Source organism: Neomonachus schauinslandi, chromosome 4, assembly GCF_002201575.2.
Source record: "Neomonachus schauinslandi chromosome 4, ASM220157v2, whole genome shotgun sequence".
NCBI classification, from domain to species: Eukaryota; Metazoa; Chordata; class Mammalia; order Carnivora; family Phocidae; genus Neomonachus; species Neomonachus schauinslandi.
The window spans coordinates 154,765,693-154,787,264 of NC_058406.1; the positions used below are offsets into that span (position 1 = coordinate 154,765,693).

A 21,572-nucleotide genomic window follows, 5' to 3' on the forward strand; every position below is an offset into this window, starting at 1 on the left:
CGAAGCTTTTTGTTTGTTTTGCTCACTGTAGCTCATAGAATAACATGCTCATACAGTCATAAATACTTGTTGAATGAATGATTGTATTGATTTTTTTCTGTGTAGTCTGTTGCTACTACCAGTTGTCATACTCCAAAGTTGTACCACTAGCTATATGTGGCTATTTATATTTAAATTGATTTAAAATAAATACATTAAAAATTCAGTTTCTCATTAACACTAGCAAGATTTCAAGTGCTCAATAGTCATGTGTGTCTAGTGGCTACCATATTGGACAGTGCTGATAGAGAACATTTTATCATTTTAGAGAGTTCTGTTGGACAATCTGTTCTATGTTTTATAAGAGCAATTAATCTTGCTGCAATCTCTCTAACCTTTAGGTTGAATTGTATACTGCTGTCAGCTTCATCTTCCTAAATTATTACTTTGATCATGAAAGATGAATGTAGTCTTAGAGCACAGTGAGAGCATTGAGAGTGAGATAGAATTTGCTTTAAATCCCAGATCTTGTATTTGACAATTAAAATTTCTTAGTAGGGGCGCCTGGGTGGCTCAGTTGGTTAAGCGACTGCCTTCGGCTCAGGTCATGATCCTGGAGTCCCGGGATCGAGTCCCGCATCGGGCTCCCTGCTCGGCAGGGAGTCTGCTTCTCCCTCTGACCCTCCCCCCTCTCATGTGCTCTCTCTCATTCTCTCTCTCAAATAAATAAATAAAATCTTTAAAAAAAAATTTCTTAGTAAATTTCTTAATGTAAATTTCAGTTTCCTTAAATATAAAATGGGGCTAATATTTTTTTTTAAAGATTTTAGTTATTTATTTGTCAGAGAGAGAGAAAGAGCACAAGCTGGGGGAACGGCAGGCAGAGGGAGAAGCAGCCTCCCCGCTGAGCAGGGAGCCTGATGCATGACTCTATCCCAGGACCCTGGGATCATGATCTGAGCTGAAGGCAGATGCTTAACCGACTGAGCTACCCAGGTGCTCCAAAATGGGGATAACATTATCTTCTTTGCAGAGTTGGTTCTTTCACATCGTTTATAGATTCCTGAAAAAACCTTGTGCTCTGCAAAATCATGGACTAAAAACAACAGGGCATCTGGGAATACCAGTTGGATCAGACCATTCAAAACTCATGTAGCTTTGTAATCAAAACACTAAAAATAAAAGTACAAGCACAATTTTTAAAAGTCATGTTAACTTTTAAGCAATAAAAGTAGTAAATGTGGGATTTAAAAATAAAATGAAGGTATCTAGATGGAAGGAATATGTCTAGATGGAAAGGAGGATAAGTCTACACAGTTATGGTGTCAAGGGAAATATTCACACAACCAGGAAGAACCCATGCAAGAAATACTTCTAAGATGGAGGTTTTTTTTTGGCCAAAGTGAGCCAAAAGGAAGAACATGGGATGAATGAGCATCATATTTAGTTCTGTATTTCTCTAGCTTTCTGCATCCAGCTGTGTTAATGTTCTTTGCTTTCAGCTGCTTTTATTGGTAGATAGAGTGGACACTGTTGACGCTCCCACAGCCTCTTTAGTTCAGCTGGTTTACACATCGCCAGTGAATGTTGGCTGCTAACAACTCACAGCTGCCCCATGTTCCAGAGAATTGGCCTTAGACAAACAGAAAACAATCTCACCCCCTTCCCACTGGCAGTCTTCAGTCATGACTGGCTAACATTGGACCCTTGCTTCAAAGTCAGAGCAGTTCTGGTACAATTCACAGGCCAGTGGAATCAAGCTGACATCACATTCTTACTTAGTTTCTTCTCGTGCCCAGTTCTAATTCCTTTCTCTTGAGACCACTCCTTCAGTCATTTGTGTGCACTCAAATCTTTCTCCTGCTGCATTCCTTGGGAACCTAACTTCAGATAATACTGCAAAATGTGAACATGTTGGGAAAAATCACATATGAACCAATACTTCTGAGTTATTTCTGAGACAAATGTTGTAGCAGAACACTTTGTACAGTACTAGCAGAGGTCCTGGCACATAGTAAAAGTCAATAGCAGCCATGATGAACATGCTGAAGATAATGGTGGTGGGGCAAATACCAGTTCCTGCCCAGAAATGTTCAGGTTTTTTCCATTACAAGCCTCATGATGTTTTAGATATACACAACTTGGGTCAAACTTACTGTTTAGTTCCCTACCGCTGCCCCCCATTGAACTGCGGTTTTTCTAGGAACTTTGAATTCCTTCTACTTTTCTCTCCATCAGTCAAATATCTATTGCTTCCTAAGATTCGTTTGAGTTCTATCACTTCTAATACACTTTTTCTAAGTATGTCAAATCATTGAGCTGTTTCCTTCCTCCAAACTGTCGTGTTTTTATTCTCAGGCATCTCTTGTATCTCAGCCCTGTCAATCACTATAAGAAAAACAGTTTACATAGGTACTTCAGATGGTATTCCGAATACTTTCTAATATTGTTTATCTCTTAAAGAAATAACCACAGGGGTGCCTGGGTGGCTCAATTGGTTAAGCATCTGCCTTCGGCTCAGGTCATGATCTCAGGGTCCTGGGATCGAGTCCCACATGGAGCTCCCTGCTCAATGGGGAGGCTGCTTCTCCCTCTTCCTGCTGCTCCCCCTGCTGTGCTCTCTCTCTGTCAAATAAATAAAATCTTTAAAAAAAAAAAGAAATAACCATAGACTTCTAGGAATTTTTGTGAAGTTCATAATTCTGAATATTTATAATTGTTGCAAAGTAATTAAAGCTCTTCTAGTTTATTGAAGAGATGAAAATGTTTTTAGAGTAAACTTGCCTCTTTTAGTAAAGATAACTAACTGTATATAAAAGTTTTAGCCTAGGGGCGCCTGGGTGGCTCAGTCATTAAGCGTTTGCCTTCGGCTCAGGTCATGGTCCCGGAGTCCTGGGATCGAGCCCCGCATTGGGCTCCCTGCTCCGCGGGAAGCCTGCTTCTCCCTCTCCCACTCCCCCTGCTTGTGTTCCCTCTCTCGCTGTCTCTCTCTCTGTCAAATAAATAAATAAAAATCTTAAAAAAAAAAAAGTTTTAGCCTAACTAGCACAGTGCCTTGGACATAGTAGCTATCTAAATATTTGTCATTCATTTTTAATTTAAGTGTTCACAAAATATTATTTTATGATGGTATTATGTTTTGTTCATTATGCTTTACATTTAATATATTCAGAGGCTTTCAATTTCACTAACATTTAGTTTTTTCACTGAAGTACGAAATGCCAAAGGACTTAGTGAGTAGATAACTGTACTCTTCATCTTTGCACCTTTAGATTATCGACACAATGGTCGAGATCTTCAAAGCTCAACATTATCAGTGCCAGAACAAGTAATGTCATCAAACCATTGTTCACCATCAGGATCTCCTCACCGAGTAGATGTTATAGGAAGGACTAGATCATGGTCACCCAGTGTCCCTCCTCCACAAAGGTAGGATACCATACACATTTTATTTGTAGGATGCTATTAAAAGCCTATTTATCACAAAGAATTCAATAATTTCTAAAGGTAATAAATTCTTGTGGGAGAAAGTTACTTAAGAAAAAACAGATATGTTCTTCAACAACCTAAATATTGAGAGTAATATGAAATATGGACTACTTTGTAACTTTGGTTGATGTATGTTTCTTTTATGTGAGAGTTCAAAATCATAAAGAAGACCCAGCTTTCAGATATGCTGAACTGAGCATATCTAGTTAGAGCCAACGAACTATACTCTTGAATGGTATAGGTATTGATAATTTAAGAAATAGGAGAAAATAAACATCTGATGGGGTTTTAAAGTTAGGAGAAATCATGCAAAGAATAAAAAAAAAAGCACAGGCAGAGGGAAGAGTGACTCCGAAAATCTACAGCTCTAAGTCTTATGCCTCGTAGAAAACTCTCATCAACCCAGTTAAGTACAGAAAGCTTACAGGAGTAAGAGCCATGGAAATAATATATTTACTAACAAGAAATATTTATAGAATTCACATTTTATATACTTGCAAAGTTTAAGAAAATTTGAACTCTTAGAATGATAGTTTTATAATGCCTATTTTGAATGAATAATTGATTTATTTTTAGATTTAGACTTTTTCCTTATGATTTTAATTTTATACATGGTACTGGGCTTTCTAAGAGAACTTAAGATTTGTTATATTTATGAATTTAATTTATTTAGTGTATAAAGATGTAAGTACTAGAAAGTGTTTACTTAATTTAGACAATTAAAGTAATTAAAAAATATATTAAGTTTATAAAAATTTAAAATGATTGATTAACTAAGTTTGTAAATGGGACTAAAATTATTAAAAGTCTTCTGAAAAATAATTGTTCAAATATGGTAGACCTATCAATAGAATAATATTTTTAATCTGAAATTTAAATTTAAGAAAGAACTAGATTTTGGATTTTAACTTTAATAAATTAAGCCATTTCTTATTTTTTAAAAAAGGACATTGAACATTATATCAAAAACCAATGATGTACTATAGCTTGGCTAATTGAATTTAAATAAAAAAATTTTAAAAAAAAGGATGCTCGACTTTTACCAGGGAAAGAATATTGGAACACACCTAAAAAAAATAGGCAAAGTTTTAGAATAGATTCAGCTGTGCCTAACAGAAAGCAATAGCAAAAGCTATGTAGAGGCTTATTCTATCATGAAAAAGAAGTGTGTAAGTTGTCAGTCCAGGCCAAGAATGGTAGCTTAAAATAAATCGTCATTGACCATTTATAAAGACTTCAATTTAGATTTTAAAAAACAGATCATAATCATTTTCCTAAAACAAGATACACCAATATTATCTATAAGCAACATGCTAAACTCATTTTCTCCACACAAATTTATTCCTCCTCCTGTATTGCGTATAAAAATCACTTTTGGAAACCTGGGTGTCATCCATTAATAATTTTGATAATCCTTATCTCTACCCCCATTGATACCATGTTTATGTTTATCTCTGTTATAGCAGCAATCCCCAACTTCACTGTCAGCCTCCAGTTGAAATGTATCCCATTAGCCCGAGATGCAATTAGTTAAAACAAAAAACTTGGGACTTGGCATTACACTGATTTTTATCTTTTTCTACATTCTTTATTAATAAACCTCCTTTTTAGTGTAGTGCATGTTTATGGTTTATTAAAATATTTAATGGATTTTGCTATTGCAGTCGGAATGTGGAACAGGGGCTTCGAGGGACACGCTCTACTGCTGGACATTATAATACAATTAGCCGAATGGATAGACATCGTGTCATGGATGACCGTTACTCTCCAGATAGAGACAGGTAAATAGGATTAAATACTATTAGACCTTATTATAATCGCTGCCTTCAGGACGAAGGTATTACCATAAAATATTTTCATCCAGAACTTGGATATTTGTTAATCTTAGCTTCTAACACCATTTCCTTTACAATGCCTACATTCGTTCTTATGACCCCCGTGTAAAAAAATAAAACAAACAAGAACAACCTTTTCTTTGGTTTAAAAAAAATCATCTTGCTTTTGCAGTTTTGGTCCTTTGTTAAATCAAACAGTTAAGCTAGTGAGTTTGCACATGAGGTTATAAGGATAATTATAACGAAAATAGACATTTTATTATTTTCATTTATCATAACCAATCATTACATATAAATATACTTCATGAGACAATAGATTTAAGGTCTTTTATATTCATCAGGGAAACCAGTGTGACTTTATATATAAAAGTATTGACACAAGTCTGGTTTGTTTAGGAAACAGACACAAAAACTGATTCATGAAGAGGTTTTTCCTCATGGCTTTCAGTAAACCTTTTAAGCATCTTAAAGAATTATGCTTATTGGTTTCTGTATTTGGAGGAATTCTCCAAGTTTGCTCCATTAAATGTGACATACTTGGAAATAACATATGTTTCAATGCATTAATCACACTAATTACTACTAATTTGTTTTTAAGTTAAATTAATTAACCCTTGAATTCATGGTTTAGTTCTATATAAAATGAAAAATGCTATGGTATTTCCCCCACACTGTCAAATAGGTTTGAGATAAGGATTAGCAAAGAAAGCTATTATGATAAAGTATTTTGATATGATAAAGAATATTATGATAAAGTAACAAGGGAATGCAGAAGTCTCTTTGTATGAGACCTAAACCAATTTTAATAAGAACATCTTAAATCAACTGACTTGAGAAGTTCCCAATGTTCATCATTGTCAATATTTATAAACTTAATTGTTTTCATCTAAATCTAAGGTTATACTCAATTCAGGCTTATAATTTCATTGTGTTAAGTAAACTTTTCCAAAAGAAAAGGTAGGGAACATCTATCCTAATCTTCAATAGTGTCAAACAAGTATTAGCTTTTGTATCTGAGATCTAAGAAGAAATAGAAGTTATTAAATTAGTATCTTTATTAGTGGTTAAATAAAAGTTAATGTGGTATTTTTTTTTATTTGCTTAACTTTTTCATAGTGATCTGTGTCTTTAGTGGTAATTATAGGTGTGGTACCTAAAGAAATTGTATCACATCAAGTATGATACTAGTGAAAGAAAAATAACTGTATGGGCACGATCAGGAGTTGGAAGAAGTCATATTAGGGTGGGTGAATGAGTACTTTCATTAAACATTATAGAATTCTAATAAGTTTGATCATCTCTGGAAATTTTATTTATATAGCGATTCATAAACTCCTTGTTCTTTGAAAGTTCCTTAAGGCAATTGATGAAAGAAAAAAGTCTGAAATGACTTTAAATCCTTCAAGTTTGCATAAAATTTTTCTTTAGATGAGAAATGGACTTGATATTTTCTCTGAAGACAATATGGTCTAAATCTTGCAGAGAGGAATAGAATAAAATTAACCTCTACAATTATATTCACAAACAAAAATAGTCACTATCATGCAAACACATAATAATTTATGAGTATTTTAAGACAAATAGCCATAGCATTAATGATAAAAGACTTGCTGTTAAATCCTTGGTATATAGCTATTATGGTCATAACTGCTATGTCATATTTTTTTCTTGTTTATAACTTTATGAATCATTTAGTTTGACAAAAATGTTCAAGTAATTCAGAAGTTTTGGAGGAATTTGACCCCTGGGGCTTCATCACTTTTTTGGAGTGCTGTAGATTACCAAATCATAATTACTGGGGTTTCATCCCTTTTTTAGAGTGCTGTAGATTATCAAATCATAGTTACCCCTAATTGTGAGCTGTTTTACATTTTTTTTAAATAACTAAAATAGAATTTCTTTTAAATAAGACTATAAAACTATTCCTAATATTATATTTAAGTTATCTGTGTAAACATTACTTATTAACATGAGGGATCAAAAATCAAGAAGTACAATAGTATCCATGTTAGGTAGTCTATCAAATTATTAAACAATGGGTTCTTAATTTCTGTTTTATGCTTTATATTCTAAATATTCTAAAAGATTTTCAATAATAGAATGCATGTGAAGACATCGTAATTTTTATGCACTCTTTAGAAGGTAATAATTCTCTAGAACTCTTACAGTGAATTTTCATGATAGTGTTTTATATAGTCAATCAATAATACTGTTGATTAAAAAGCCTAAAAGAGAATTTCCTTTGAGATAGTAAGTAAAATGTAGGCATTTTGAGTGGTACATTAACTATTCTCATCAGTAATAAATGGTGCACTGGACCAGAAGAGTATTTTATTGAATATACTCTTTTTTTGTAGGATTTGGAACCAAATGGCATTGCATTTTAATGTAGGCTTTTTATTACTTGCTAGCTGTGTTTCTTTGGGAAAATTAATGTCTTTGACACTTGATTTCCTTATCTATAAAATTAGAACATTAGTACCAACTTTGTAAGGTTGTGGGGTAGATTAAATGACACAGCACCTCCAGTTGCATAGTACGTGCTCAGAAAATGTGCCTTACTCTTAACATTTTAAAAGATCTTGTGGCTTACAAATAATTGACATCTTAATGTGCTTATTAACTAAGCAGAAAAAAAAAGAAATCAGTTAATACAGGTATTTTTTTTAAAAAGCTTTGTAGAGAGTGTAGAACATGAGTTGGACCTTGAAAAATGGACATGTTTATTTAGGCAAGAACAAAAGCATAAGTACAGAGGCAAAACATACATATACATCAGAAAGACTCAGTATGAAGGATGAAGGACTTGGGACATATTGGAAAGTTGTGCATGAAGATAATAGCTTTTATATTGGCTACATTGGGTGAGAAATGATGCTCTTTGGCATTAATTTATAGTGCCTGGCTAAACCTAAGTGGTATAAGAAGGAGATAATAGTATTCGGATTCCCTTTTTCTTGCAGGTAATGTTAAAAAGAATTATATATCAAAATTTGACTGGATCTTTATATCTCTGCACATCTCACTCTGTTATCATTAGTCAAAATCCTATTCTGTTTTGAAAAGAAAATAGGTTCTTTGTAAGTAACTCAGAAACTTGGATGCAGGGCTGTTAGCTAAAATGAAGAATTATAACAGACATCGTTCATCTTCCTCTCCATCCCCCATACTTTTTAGATCATTGTTTCTCTGGTAAATCATGGTAACTATGACTAGGAACATAATTTTCCTGGGGCAACCTATGTGGCTTTAGTATTAGAAACCATTTCAAGAGCTTATTTGTTTACATGAGTTAATTTACTGTTAGAGTAAATATAGAGTACTAGATAATATTTCTGTAACATGTCAGAGATATCATGCAGTACTCATTTTTATGTCTATCCTGGAGGCCAAAATATATTGGGTACCTTTAATTCTATGCAGTATACCTTTAGCATAATAATAAAAAAAATACAATTAACACTGGCCTAAGATACATCACTTCATAGGCTTTTTTTGTGTGTGCATTCAATTAATACATTTATATTCTAAAAAGAAAAATGTCATATTATATGGATCTCTAGGATACCTCACACACTTATGCCATTTCTTACTCTTTATCAGCCAACCAGCTGTAAGGAAGTGTCAAAATTACCCATAACTATTTATAGTCTTCTTGGTCCTTTTAGTTATCAACAATGAGGGGAACACATCTCTGAAAGTTTGAAAATACAGAGAAAGTAAATTAAAAGCATACATTTTATTACATTTCAGGAATATATTTTAACATAGTTAAATCATACTGAGAATGTTTTAGGAACTATAAAGTAGCAAAACATTAACAATATTGAAGACAGAACAGAAAGTTTTGCATTAAGTTGAGATTGTTGGAAACTTTGCTTTCAAAAACTATAGGTTATTTAAGGATGAGATATTTTATTTCTTCTTTTTGCAGTCCTTTTTGTCTGGTGGTTTCTAAAAGGAGACATTCAGATTCATCTGATATAATGGAAGGATAATTCATTATAAATACAGTTTTGTTCTGTCTTTAAAGATTACATTCCTTAATAAGAATCAGAGTGTCTAGAAATTAGATCAGTAATCCAGTTCAATTATTTGAATAGTGAAATTTGTCATTATGATTTTTGAATCTATAACTTCTTTTTTTCACTTTTTAAAATTTAGTAATTCTTTTAGTTTTCTATTTTTTTTTACAATGAATTACTGCTCTGCTCAATTTTAAAAAATTTTCAAAGAGATTGGATAAATTGCAATTTTTAACATAATTTTTTAACTCATTATGTATATTGGCGACAGTATTGTTTACTTAGGTTTTATAATTCCATTAATTTTGGAAGAAATGTAAGAATGATTTAACTGAGAAGAGTAAATGAAATGTTTTTAAGTTGTATCAAGTGGATGTGGGAAAGGACCTTGAATGCATCTCTGGATCTTAGGTGGATTTTACTTCCAAAACAATGTGGATTTAAATTTATGTAATATTCAGTGATGCATTTTTATAGTCGTCAACAGAATCTCAAGGGGTATCATGACCAGATTGGGTTAAGAGGTACAACATGACTATAGAAAACTATGCATTTCGGGTTCTCCAACGAAACAGAGCCGGTAGGATAGATAGATAATAAGGATTTGGCTCACATAATTATAGAAGTCAAAAGGCCTACCATCTGCTCTATGCAAGCTGGAGACCCATGAAATGATAGTATAATTCGGTCCAAGTCTGAAGGCTTGAGAACCAGGGTGGCCAATGTTATAAATCCCAGTCTGAGGAACAGAGAGGTAAGAGATGTCCAGCTCTAAAGTTGAGGCAGGAAAAAGGGAGGAATTCATCCTTTTTCCTATTTTGTTCTGTTGAGCCTCTCACCAGATTCTATGATGCTCACCCAGATTGAGGAGGGCAGTCTACTGAGTCCACTGATTCAAATGCTAATATCATCCTGAAGCACCCTCACAGACGCTCCCCAGAAATAACATTAAATGTGAGCACCCCTTGGGCCAGTTAAATTAACTGTCACAAAAAGGGAAATAAAACAAACTGATGTTTGATAAAGGTGATCCTTGCTTAATGTTTTCTTTGGCTTTATAGAGACAAAATTAACTATAAGGCTCCTCAAGGAGAATATTAGAAATTGATGATGATATATATGTTCTATGAATTTGAAAATTTTAATAAGTTTTGAAGTTTATATATTTTCATTCCTCAAGTAATTTTCAGAGAAGATCTATTTGTTCTTAATGCAATAAATCCTAACATCACAACTGTTGGGTATTACTTCTACTCTTTGTAATGCCAGGAATATCTTTTTTGAATACTGTTTTACTTTCTTTTTATACCACATAGGTTTGTAATGTTCTGTTTACATTTCTAGAAGTTTCTGTGATTATGTGAACCATTGCTCTCTTTGGAGGGTAGGCTCACCATGAAAATAGTATAATTCTGTTTTTACTTTTTAGTTCAATCCAAAATATATTTATTGAGTGTGTCACCCAATTGTGCACAAAGATTTAAAATAGACATTATCCTGGCCTAAATAAACAGATGATCCAACTAATTATACCAACTCATATATACCAACTAATATATAATATACCAACTAATTATAAAACATAGAAGCCTGTCAGGCCAAGCATAATATTATTGGAATAGATTGGAGAGAAAATTACTTGCTTGAGTATTGGAAAAAAGCTTTAAAGGGAAGTTGGACTTTAAAGATTGAGTAGAATTTTCAAAGGCAATAAAGTGGAGACAGAGGGAGGATAATGGCATTCTTGGCAGAGTGATAAGCATGAACAGTCTCAGAGTCAGGAAAGTATGGGATATATTTAGAGAATCTTAGGTGGTCTGGCATACCTACATAAAAAGTTATAGTATGAGGGGTGGGAAGTGATAGGCTATACTGAAGATTGAAGTAGTTTAGAACTTAATTTGTATGCTATTTTAAGGAATATGACTTGTTTTTGATACGTGAAACCAGAGAAGGATTTTAAGCAAAGTACCTACATGATCAAAAGCATAATTTATAATTATCTTGCTTGTAGACAGAGTGGAGAATGGATTGGATCAGGAAAGGGTTGGGGTTGAAGGAAGGGAGCAATAGATTATTTTAGTAGACATGGTAAGCCTGATTGAAGGTAGTAGCAGGAGAAAAGGAATAGAAGAGATAAATCTGAGTTATTTAAGCATTAGAACTAGCAAGGTTTATAAATCAAATGTGGAAAATAAGGAAAATGGAGGAGTTAAATTATGAGATTTTTTAAAACTTGGCTTGTTAAGTAAATGTTTAAATCTTTAGTTAAAACTGGGATTACACAAAGAGGAACAGGTGAAGTATTATATTAAGTTTCAAAGGAGGGTTAAAGAATTATATTTGAAACTAGAGGGTCTTTTAGAGATCATGGAGGTAACTGAGGGACTGCGGTTGTAGGTAAGGACCACGCCAAATGGATAGGGACTAGTCTTCTCACTCCCTCTTTAGCCAGAGTCATTCGGATTTTATTGGCTTCCTAATGATGGGTTTTACATAAAAATCTGCTCCAAAAAAACATTGGTCTTCTGATCAGAAAGAAAGTTTGAAAACTACTGCTCCAGCCCCCTCATTTCACAAATGCAGCACCAGGCGTCCAAAGAGGCGAATGTCTTGCTCGAACCTTAAAATTAACATGCGTTTTTCTGAAGTGTCTACACGACAGTTAAGCAGCTGTGTGGGGAGCCCAGGAAGCAGCTGGAAATGTGCTGTGAAACCCAAAGAAAAATGAAAGCTAAACAAAGTGAGAGTTCACCCTATAAAGGAAATGATATAATCCAGAAAGAATGTGTTGGAATATAAAGAAATTTGAAGAACCCATCTTGGGAAACCACTGCCTCTGTGGAATAAAGAGAAGGAGAATCCAGTAAATGAAATGGGTAAAGAAGCAGTTAGATAGGTGGGAAACCAGGCCGTATGTGTAAATGTTAAGAGCCTGAATTTTGGATTAAGGAAGCCCTGAGTTTGAAACCCAGCCCAGCTACTTCCTATATGGCACTCACAGCCTCAGTTTTTCTGTTTGTGGCAATGCTAGAACCTACCTCAAAGAGTTGTTACGAGAAATAAATGAGATAAAGTAGACAAACCTTTAATGGAGTACTTGTCACCTCATTAAGTGTTACATAAATACTATTTTTTAATAGCCTGAGAGAATCGTGTTTCAAAAACCAAGAGAAGAGAGAGTGTCAAGAAACATAGGCTGAAAATCACTGTGTAACACCATAGATAAGGGTAATATGAGGAAGATCAAGAAGTTAAAGGATTTGTCAGGATTTCACAGGTAGCATTCATAGGCTAGCTTCCAGAGAAGGGTGGAGACTGAAAGTCCCGTTAACATACAGTGAACTTAAAGCTTGGATGAGAAGTGAGGAAGTGGTGGCAAAAATTGTAGATATGGCTAAGATGTTGTATAATGAATGGCAGAGACATGCAAAGGCTTGAGAGGAAGGCGAGGTTAGTGAAGGGTTTATTTTTAGGATTAAGTGCAGTTCAGGAATGGAAGGCATGAGACAATGAAGGAAGGAAGGAAGAGCGAATGTGGGAAATCAGGATTACAAGTAGAGGAGTTTCTTCCTTTGGTGCAAAAGAAAATGACAAGTGAAGATACTCTATAGGTACTCTGCATTTAGTGGTAGAAATATGACAGAGAGGATTCAAAGTTGGTTTCCTTTTTAAAAAAACTGAAACATAATGATCATCTGCCAAAATTAGGTGTGTTGGCATGAGAGGTTTTACAAAAACGGAAAAGTTTAAATCAGCGCTGGGGAAAGAAGAGGAGCCCCTAGAGATGCGTGAGAACGTCAGTGTGCTGCTTCGATGGTTTAGGATAGTCATGAGGCGTGAAGTGTAGCACAGCCCACAGTAGGTAATAAACATACGCTAAACATAGTGAATGGAAAAATGGATAGCATCCAATGAACCTAATAAATGAAAGTAATAACCAAATAATAATTCAAGTCAGCTTATTCCTTACTAAATGGAATTTTTAAGTCCTTTTAGTTACTTTTACTTATTCATGATTGAAGAAGAAATAATTACCTTATAAAATCTCCTGTGTATTAGGAATTACCTCTTTAATTATTTTCTTCTTAAACTTCCTTGTTATTTTATTAGTTTTCTCTTTCCATCTTTCCTCCTCAAAAAGGGAAAGCAACTATAGATTGTATAACATTTTATAGATGGTGCTAGAGATGTTTGAGTGATAATTGATAAGATTTTATTTTGAAATATAATTTGTTTAAATCTTGATTTGCTATGTTTTTGTTGTGTTTATTTTGGAATACTTAGAATATTTTAACCTTTAGCACGGCCATATTACAATGGACATTGGGAGGAAAGAGCAAGCTTTCTAGTAACAGTTTTCATTTGCTTTGCTTACTATCTGCTTATCTTTTTTGAATTTCACTTTTTAAAAGTAAGCTATGCCTTTTCATTTCTTTCCTGAGTCTCATTTATATTCTTGTTTCTGCCATGCTTGCAGTCATTTTCTTACTCTACCTCGCTCCAGATACAGTCAGAACACTGAACATCATCACAGGGATGGCAGGTATATTTTTCTTACAATTGAGTCTGTTCGTAGAATTGCATGTGCCTGTCTAATGATATGGTATAATTCACTTCTATTTCTGCTTTTTATATATATACATATATGATTATTCATGAAATATAGAAATATTATCCTTACTATATAAGATAATAGAAAATAAAGCATATGTAAATACTTTAATTGTAGTAAGATGTCAAAAACAAAGCTTCCCTTTAATGAGCTAGTATCATCTCCTTGATGACTCTAAAAAGTCAGGTCACCAGGCTTTACAGTTAACCCTTGATTACCTAGAAGGATAGAATAACAGTATTTTAAAAAATTAATTGCATTTGACTGACCACCTTCATAATTATATATTTAGACAGCACTGGTTTTTACATATCTTAATCATCTGCTCCCCCACCTCCCATCCCCCACAGTTGAGGAACCAGTCCTAGAAATGCTTAGGTTGAACTGATCAGTTTATAGTTTACCTTGTCAGAGGTGGCTGTGATCTACTCAGCTGGTCATAGATAATCCTGGATCCATGGAGAATATTGGGTCTGTGGGAAAATCCTTGTTTCATTTCTACTTTACCACCATTCTCCTTATATTGAAGGGAAATATCAATTATTTGGCATTTAACCGAAAGAAGGATAAACTAGAAAGAGAAGGGAAAGAAGGTCTCTAAAAGCTTACAGTTTCTCCAGGCTTTATGTAGCCTTAGGGATTTGAGCCTGTGACATTTCGAGGCCCTGAAGGCAGAGAAGAGAGTAGCACTGATAATGTGGTGGTGGGTTCAGCTAGTACAGATTAAGAATTATGTGCTCTACTCAGTTGTTTCAAAGTGATCTGGGTTGTGTGTGACCACTTTTGTACTATTAATTTAATTCATTAAGAGTTATTCATAAAAGGGTTTAGAAAAAAAATTGAAACTAATGAATAAATTCCTAAGGATTGAATTCATGTAGATAAATGTAGAAGGAAACATAAGAGATAATATCAACAATAGATTCCTAACGATGGAAGTTTTGTGATGTCTTTCAGTAAATATAATTGAAATGTAGCGCCTTCCAGTTTATTATATGATAGTGATTATTGCTGTATTTTATTGTCTTTTGTATTTTCTCAGTCTCTTTTCTGTTATTTTGCTTTAATACTAAATAATTCCTTTTTGTTATGTCTTTTTATTTTTACTTTTGCTGTATATTACATTCTATTTGGGTTTGCAGTGATTATACAATTACCTTACAAAAATGTAAGGAAGTAGTTCTATAACTGTCCCTGTAATTGAACAAGACCTTTCTTAAAGTGGGTGACATGAATGAGACATTACTGATTATAGGCTTATTCTAATTACACTGGTATCTTCATTTAAATTCAAGTTAAAATCTTGCACCACATTAGTTTTTTTTATATTCTACTTATCTTAGTTATCAATAAGTAAATTGCTTCATATTATTTATTTTTTCAATGAGCCAACATGTGTAGAATCAGTTCTTGATCAGCTCTAGGTTGGTTATCAATTTCATGTACTTATTCAAATTCTGAACCTAGCCTACCTGGCCTATTTTGCATGATATATTTCTGAATTGCCTTTTATGCCATGATTTATTTTGTGGTCAGGAAACACAGTATCATTAATGTTTATATTAAGGTAAAACACAGTTAAGAAAATCAGCTTTAGAAAACAAGTAATCAAGTAGGGATTTGAGCCATCCTGTGACATTTCGAGGCCCTGCAGGCAGAGAAGAGTGTAGCAAAAAATCTTCTTACTGAAGATTTGCCATCACTTAGACGATTCCAGTATGTGAGACTAATGTACACCTACTCCTAGACAAATTTGGGAGGATTTTGTAAGAATGAAATTCTTTAGTTGCTTTTAAAAATACTATCTTTCATCATTATCAGTTTAATACACAAAAAGAATATGTGCACCTTTCAAAGCATAATGATAAAATGAAATCCATGAATCTGCTACCCAAACTGAAAACCAGAATTTATGGTTTTACTTATTGCATCTATCTGTAGAATCTTTGCCTATTGAATCCATATGCCTCTTTCATAGAAGTAGTAAACACTATACTGATTTTCAGTTTAACATCCCCTTTCTTTGCTTTTTTTAAAGTGACTTTGGTCATTTGTTTTCACTCTGCTAACTTTTTTGAGTTACTCAGTCTTTCTGACCCTCACCTCAATCCACTATGAGATTCTAGGATTATTGAGGATATAATCAGGTATCCATTCTCCTATGTTTGTTACCATAATTCTCTAGGCTTCTTGTCTTTAATTTAACCCCTGTACCTTTGTATGTAATGTAACTGAGCACAGCCCTTCCATGTTGAGATCATCTGGTGACCTCTTGGTTATTCCATTTTATTCACTGAAGATTTTAGCACCTGGCTTTAGTCTAACTTTTAATAATTCCTGCCATCAACCAGCGTGATGTTAGCGTTCACCTGAATGATCTGTGCAGCAGCCACTCACTTCCTTGGCTGTCTCAAATTGGACGTAGTGAACTTTATTCCCAATTCTAATTTAGTCAGTTACTGCCATGGCCATATCTGAATCTTATAATCATTTGAAATTATTACACCTCTAAAGTCTTAATTCAAATACTTCACTCTTGGACCAGAACTACACATGGTTCTTTCTTATTTTCTCACTGAGTTACTTTTACCGCACTAGCTCTTGTATCTCAATAGAGAACTCCACACTCTTAACCCCTTTTCTTTTCCCTATTAGTCTCCACTTTACTTACTTACATATCCAGAGGTTGATTCCATTCTTAGAAATATCCTCAATTCCCTTGCTACATTGTTCTTCCTTTACCTATTTGACAGAGTTCACATCTGGACCAATCTCTTTCTTCTGCGGAATTGTTCTGAACTAAATTTTCCAAATTCTCCCCAACTCAACTGAATGCTTAAATGAAAAGTGACCTCTTTATTGAGAGTTGTGAAAGAAAGAAAGGATGGAAAGAGGGAGGGAAAAGAGGAGAGAGGGAGGAAAAAGAAGAAAGAATAAGAAAGAAAAGAAAGTGGGACCAACTCTCTAAGTGTCCAATTTGCCAGCCCAGATTTCAAGGTGACATTTACTGTCATGGTCTGGAAATTCCCTTTCTGGGGGTAAATATGTGTTAAGAGCTCCAAGTGAACTATAGTGTAGCTACACTACACTATATGAAATCTGCATTTTTCTGAATGGAACGAATGTAGTAAATTAAACGTGGCATCCCCAGTCTGTGAAGAATCAGAATCACCAGTCTCTCTACCCCAGCCTTGTAAAATGAAAAATTTTGAGAGCTATCTCTTTGGAACAGATGAATAGCGGCTTAAATAATGGCTGCTAAACTTTTTATATTATTTCAGGAGACAAATATTAACTAATATTAAGAATCGAAACTCTTTTTCTTCTGACCAGGTTATGCTAACCAGTACAAATCTATCTGAGTCATTGTGTATTTTTAAACACAGTCAACATTTAAACAAACATATTTAGAATAGGTATCATGTTACCTTTTATTAATATCTCTTTATTAAGATATAGCCTTTATTTTAATAAATAATATCTTTTATATTTAAAAAATTTATCCCCATACCTTACTTTTTTCCCCCTAGTATTTATCTCTACTTAAGTCATTGTTTGGCAGCATGGTGGTGGACTTTCATGTAAAGAGGTCATGGAGAAGACAACTAGGCTATATCTTAAAAGAGGAATTGGAATTATTTAGATTTATATAGATGTAAGGTAGGATGTCAGTGGAATTCTAAAGAAATGTATGAGCAAACTCACTGAAGTAATAAATACCATGTTTTAGTGCTATTGGAGCATTATCCACAAGGCAGGGAATAGCAAGAAATGAATCTGGGATGATAGAGATGGTCCCAATTATGGATAACCTTGTATGTTCTGTTAAGGAATTTAGATCTAAGACTGTAAGTGATAGAGGTACTTCAAAGAGTTTTAATTAGGAGACGGTTATAATATATTTATTCATTCTAGAATAATTACTCTAGAGACTATGTGGATGGTTGATTTGAGAGAAAAGGGTGTGTGAAAGAAAAGCATGCATAAAGATATTTGCTGCCTTGTTCTTGGGCAGCAGAGAACTCTTTGAGGGCCTGAACTAAGTAAGGTAATGGATGGAGAGATAGAAAGAAGACAGGAGATTTAATCAATTGAAATCAGTAATACATGGTAAATAATAGCATTTGGATGTTGATGGGGAGCAGAGTCAAGAAACATAATGAGTCTTATAGTTTGGGTAACTGGATGCATGTGGTACCTTAACAAAGGTGAATGGGGGGAGGAATGTTCAGAGAGAAATTAGTTTAGGCGAGAGACAAGTTCAGTTCTGGGATTAGTGAGAGAGTTAAGGGGAAACCTGCAGCAGGGAGTAAAATCAATAATTTTAAAACTTAAAGTAGTTTGAGCATGTAGAGTAATTTGAGAGTAAATTCACTAATAACAGTAAGTAGCTACAAAAATGAAAGTGAAATCAATCAGAGAAACAACCCATGAAATGAAGGCCTCATTATTTCTCCACTCTGGGAAACATTAACATTTAAGTGGTAGATAAAGGAAGAGACCTAGAGAAGGAAGAGTGAGAAGAATAGAGCTAACAAAATAGAGTTTAAGGCAGGAAGAAATGATGTCAACAGGAAAAATAATAACTGAAAAATGCCCATTAGATTTGGCAAGTGAGGATTCATTGGTGACTTCTTCAATGATTTCAGAAGGGGGTGATTGAAAAAAGCAGATTGCAGTGGCCTGAGGCATACCTGGGAGCTAAAAAAATAGATGCACTATGAGTGTGGAGGAGAAATACTGGATAGGGGTATGTGATATCAAAGTAATTTCTTTCTTTAGAATACAAAATGCATCATGAGTTTGTAGGCTGGAGGAACAGATCCTCTAGGAAAAGTTAGATTGAAAATACAGAAAAGAGAGGATGACTGTTAGAAAGGTCTTAGGGCAGGAGATTGGTCCAAACACACAGACGGAGTATGTAAACAGAAAGAAGCTCTTGTTTCCTTTTGAGACAGGAAGAAAATAGATGAGAGAGTTGAAACTAAATAAGTTTTTAGAAAAGAAGTTGTTAAATTGAAGGTAATTGTGTTTGATAGCCTCAATTTGTTGTTGCTGTACATCAAGATCATGGTGATTGTTTTTGAGACAAATTCTTGAGCGGGGAGGCCCAAGGTTGAACATGGTGTTTGATTGGAAATGAAGTTTAAAATGGTCATTGGTTAAAAAGTGATGGGAACTGATGAAATAAAGGTAAAAAGATTATTGGTGATAGCAGCGCAGCAGAAGTTGGAAGCCATGAATTTGCATTGTGCCAACCTGAATGAATATAACTTTTGCTTAAACTATACCCAGTTGCCTAGATGTAGAGAAATCCAATTATGGCATTGAACCAATTTTGGGGTTCTGATGAATGTTTGAAAGATTGGGTTAGAAGGGAATCTGAGGGGACGCCTGGGTGGCTTAGTCAGTTAAGCATCTGCCTTCTGCTCAGGTCATGATCCCAGGGTCCTGGGGTTGAGTCCTGTGTCAGGCTCCCTGCTCAGCGGGGAGCCTGCTTCTCTCTCTGCCTGCCGTTCCCCCTGCTTGTGCTCTCTCCCTCTCTCTGACAAATAAATAAATAAAATCTTTTTTTAAAAAAAGGGGGAATCTGAGTGTTGATATGGGAGTGGGTCAGGTGATCAATCATAGGAGTCTAGGATGGGTAAGGAAGGAAGGCAACGGGATTTTGATGATACAAGGAAGTTTGTTAACGATGGATAAGGATTTTTGAAAATACAGCTAAGAGAATTAGGGGAGATTAAAATAATATAGAAGAAAGTACAGGAGATGAAGAATTTAGAGAGATGACATCAGGGGCAACTGAGCTTGCCCTTTAATTGAAAACTAAGAATGACAGGGATAAGATGCTTGAGTAGAAGTGATTTATGTCAAATATCCTAAATTTATCATAAGTTGTTTTAGTGCGAGAACTGGGACTTGTTTTGGTGCTAGAACGGAACAAGGTTCTGGGAAGGGTCTGAGCTGTGTCTAGAGTAATGCTGAGGGATGCCATGGAGTTTGAAGAGAGGCAGTGACTGGTCTTATCTCAGGGTATTTGGGGCCATGATTAAGACTAATCTAATTAAGATTAGAGAAAGGATTCTGACAAAGTTAGCAGAGTCACAGGAGGGAGGAGTTTCCTGTTTGCTTATAAATAGATGCCTTATCTGGCAAGTAGTACTGAGAGCCCTTAGTAAACGTGATCAAATCCAAGTAACTCATACTTCCTGAGCTACCTTCCTTTTTGTCTTAACTTCTTTGCATTGTTACCAATCTTCTCTCTTACAAGTATTTTCTTTTCCATCACAACTCATCTTCTATTTGTGTTTCTGACTGTAACCTCTCTTAATGCCTTTGGAATTTTTCTTCGCTAATTATTTCTTGTTTCTCTTGCATTTCAATCTCTCTTATTTTCATGATTTTGTTTCTTCTTGAATTATGGATGAAGTCTAAATAACACCTTCTTTTTATTCTGCCACACCTTCAAGCTGCTTTGAGAATGATTCCGTTCTGTCTTATAAATAAGTCATGTTTCTTGAGTATGTATTTTTACGTATGCTTCCAACACTCCTTCATCAGCTCCTAAGCTTCAGCCCTCTACAGTTTGACCTCTGCCTCCAGCACTTTATTTTAAATTATTTTCCCCATGGTTATTATTTGCCAAGGCTTTTATACATATTTATCTGTGTTGCCTCTTTTCACCTGCCATTATTAATCACTGGTTTTTTTTTAGTTTCTCTAATGCATTACTATCCTGATTCTCATTCTACCTTTTGACTGTTCTCTGTCTCCTTCTCTTCTTTTCTATTTCTCATGTCCTCAACTTTTTGACTGTGTATTGAGCCATATCCTATCATTTCTGTGGTTTTGACCTAAACTTCCAATAGCTGGTATAGTTCCTGGCCCATAATATGAATGCAGTAAATAGTATTGAAATAAGGAACCAATCAACCTATCCTGAAATATTAACACTATGCAGTGACTTCTCAAAACATATCTCCAGTACAGCTGTGTCCTTTGAAGGCCAGATTTCTCTATCTGATTGACATCAGTACAGAATATTTTTCCACCCCACACAAATTTAAGTTCAAACCTGAAGTTACTGTCATTCCTCCCTAGAATCCTTTCATTTCTGTTAATAGATCATCATTTCATTTTGGAGGCTGGGAATTTCAGGTTTTTTCTTTAGTTTGCTTATTTCTACATTTAATTCCTATGGTGATGTCAAACATGTTTGAGAGAAAAAAAAAAAGTCCCTGCTATCAGAGAATTTATAGTTCAGTGAAGTTAACAGGCTTTAGAATTGAGAAAGCTCGATTCTAGTTCCAGCTAAGAAAACATCTGCTTGTGTGATGTGTCCCAAGTTTCTGTGAGCCTTAGTTTGCTTATTTCTAAAATGACAAAGATTGGATTATATGACTTCTGTGATTCCTTCTAACCCTAAAATTCTGCTTATATAATTCTGTATATTGTGTATATTGTGTATACTGCATGTTGCATATTTTGTACATTGTGATTTATAATGTTTGTCATCTATACTTTCGTCTCTATTTTCACCCCTCTTAGTATAAGTTAGCCTATTCCTACTCTAATTCATTCCATACGCTACTGCTGAATTTAGCTTCTTAATTCATTATTTAAAGATTA

The 21,572-nt window shown here is 34.4% G+C and overlaps 1 protein-coding gene across 37 annotated transcripts in view; it reads left to right on the forward strand.

Annotated features, from left to right (window-relative positions):
• The window catches only part of RIMS2 (regulating synaptic membrane exocytosis 2), a 595,628-nt gene that overhangs the window by 368,661 nt on the left and 205,395 nt on the right, over positions 1-21,572 (forward strand). For 24 of the 37 annotated variants that reach the window (XM_021688297.1, XM_044914274.1, XM_021688308.2 and 21 more), the window contains 2 exons: positions 3,252-3,408; positions 5,133-5,249. In XM_021688297.1, the coding sequence (XP_021543972.1) occupies positions 3,252-3,408; positions 5,133-5,249 (274 nt within the window). Of the gene's footprint in view, positions 1-3,251; positions 3,409-5,132; positions 5,250-13,808; positions 13,875-21,572 lie in introns of all 37 variants that reach the window. The other 13 variants (XM_044914275.1, XM_021688309.2, XM_021688306.2 and 10 more) reach the window with 1 other exon arrangement.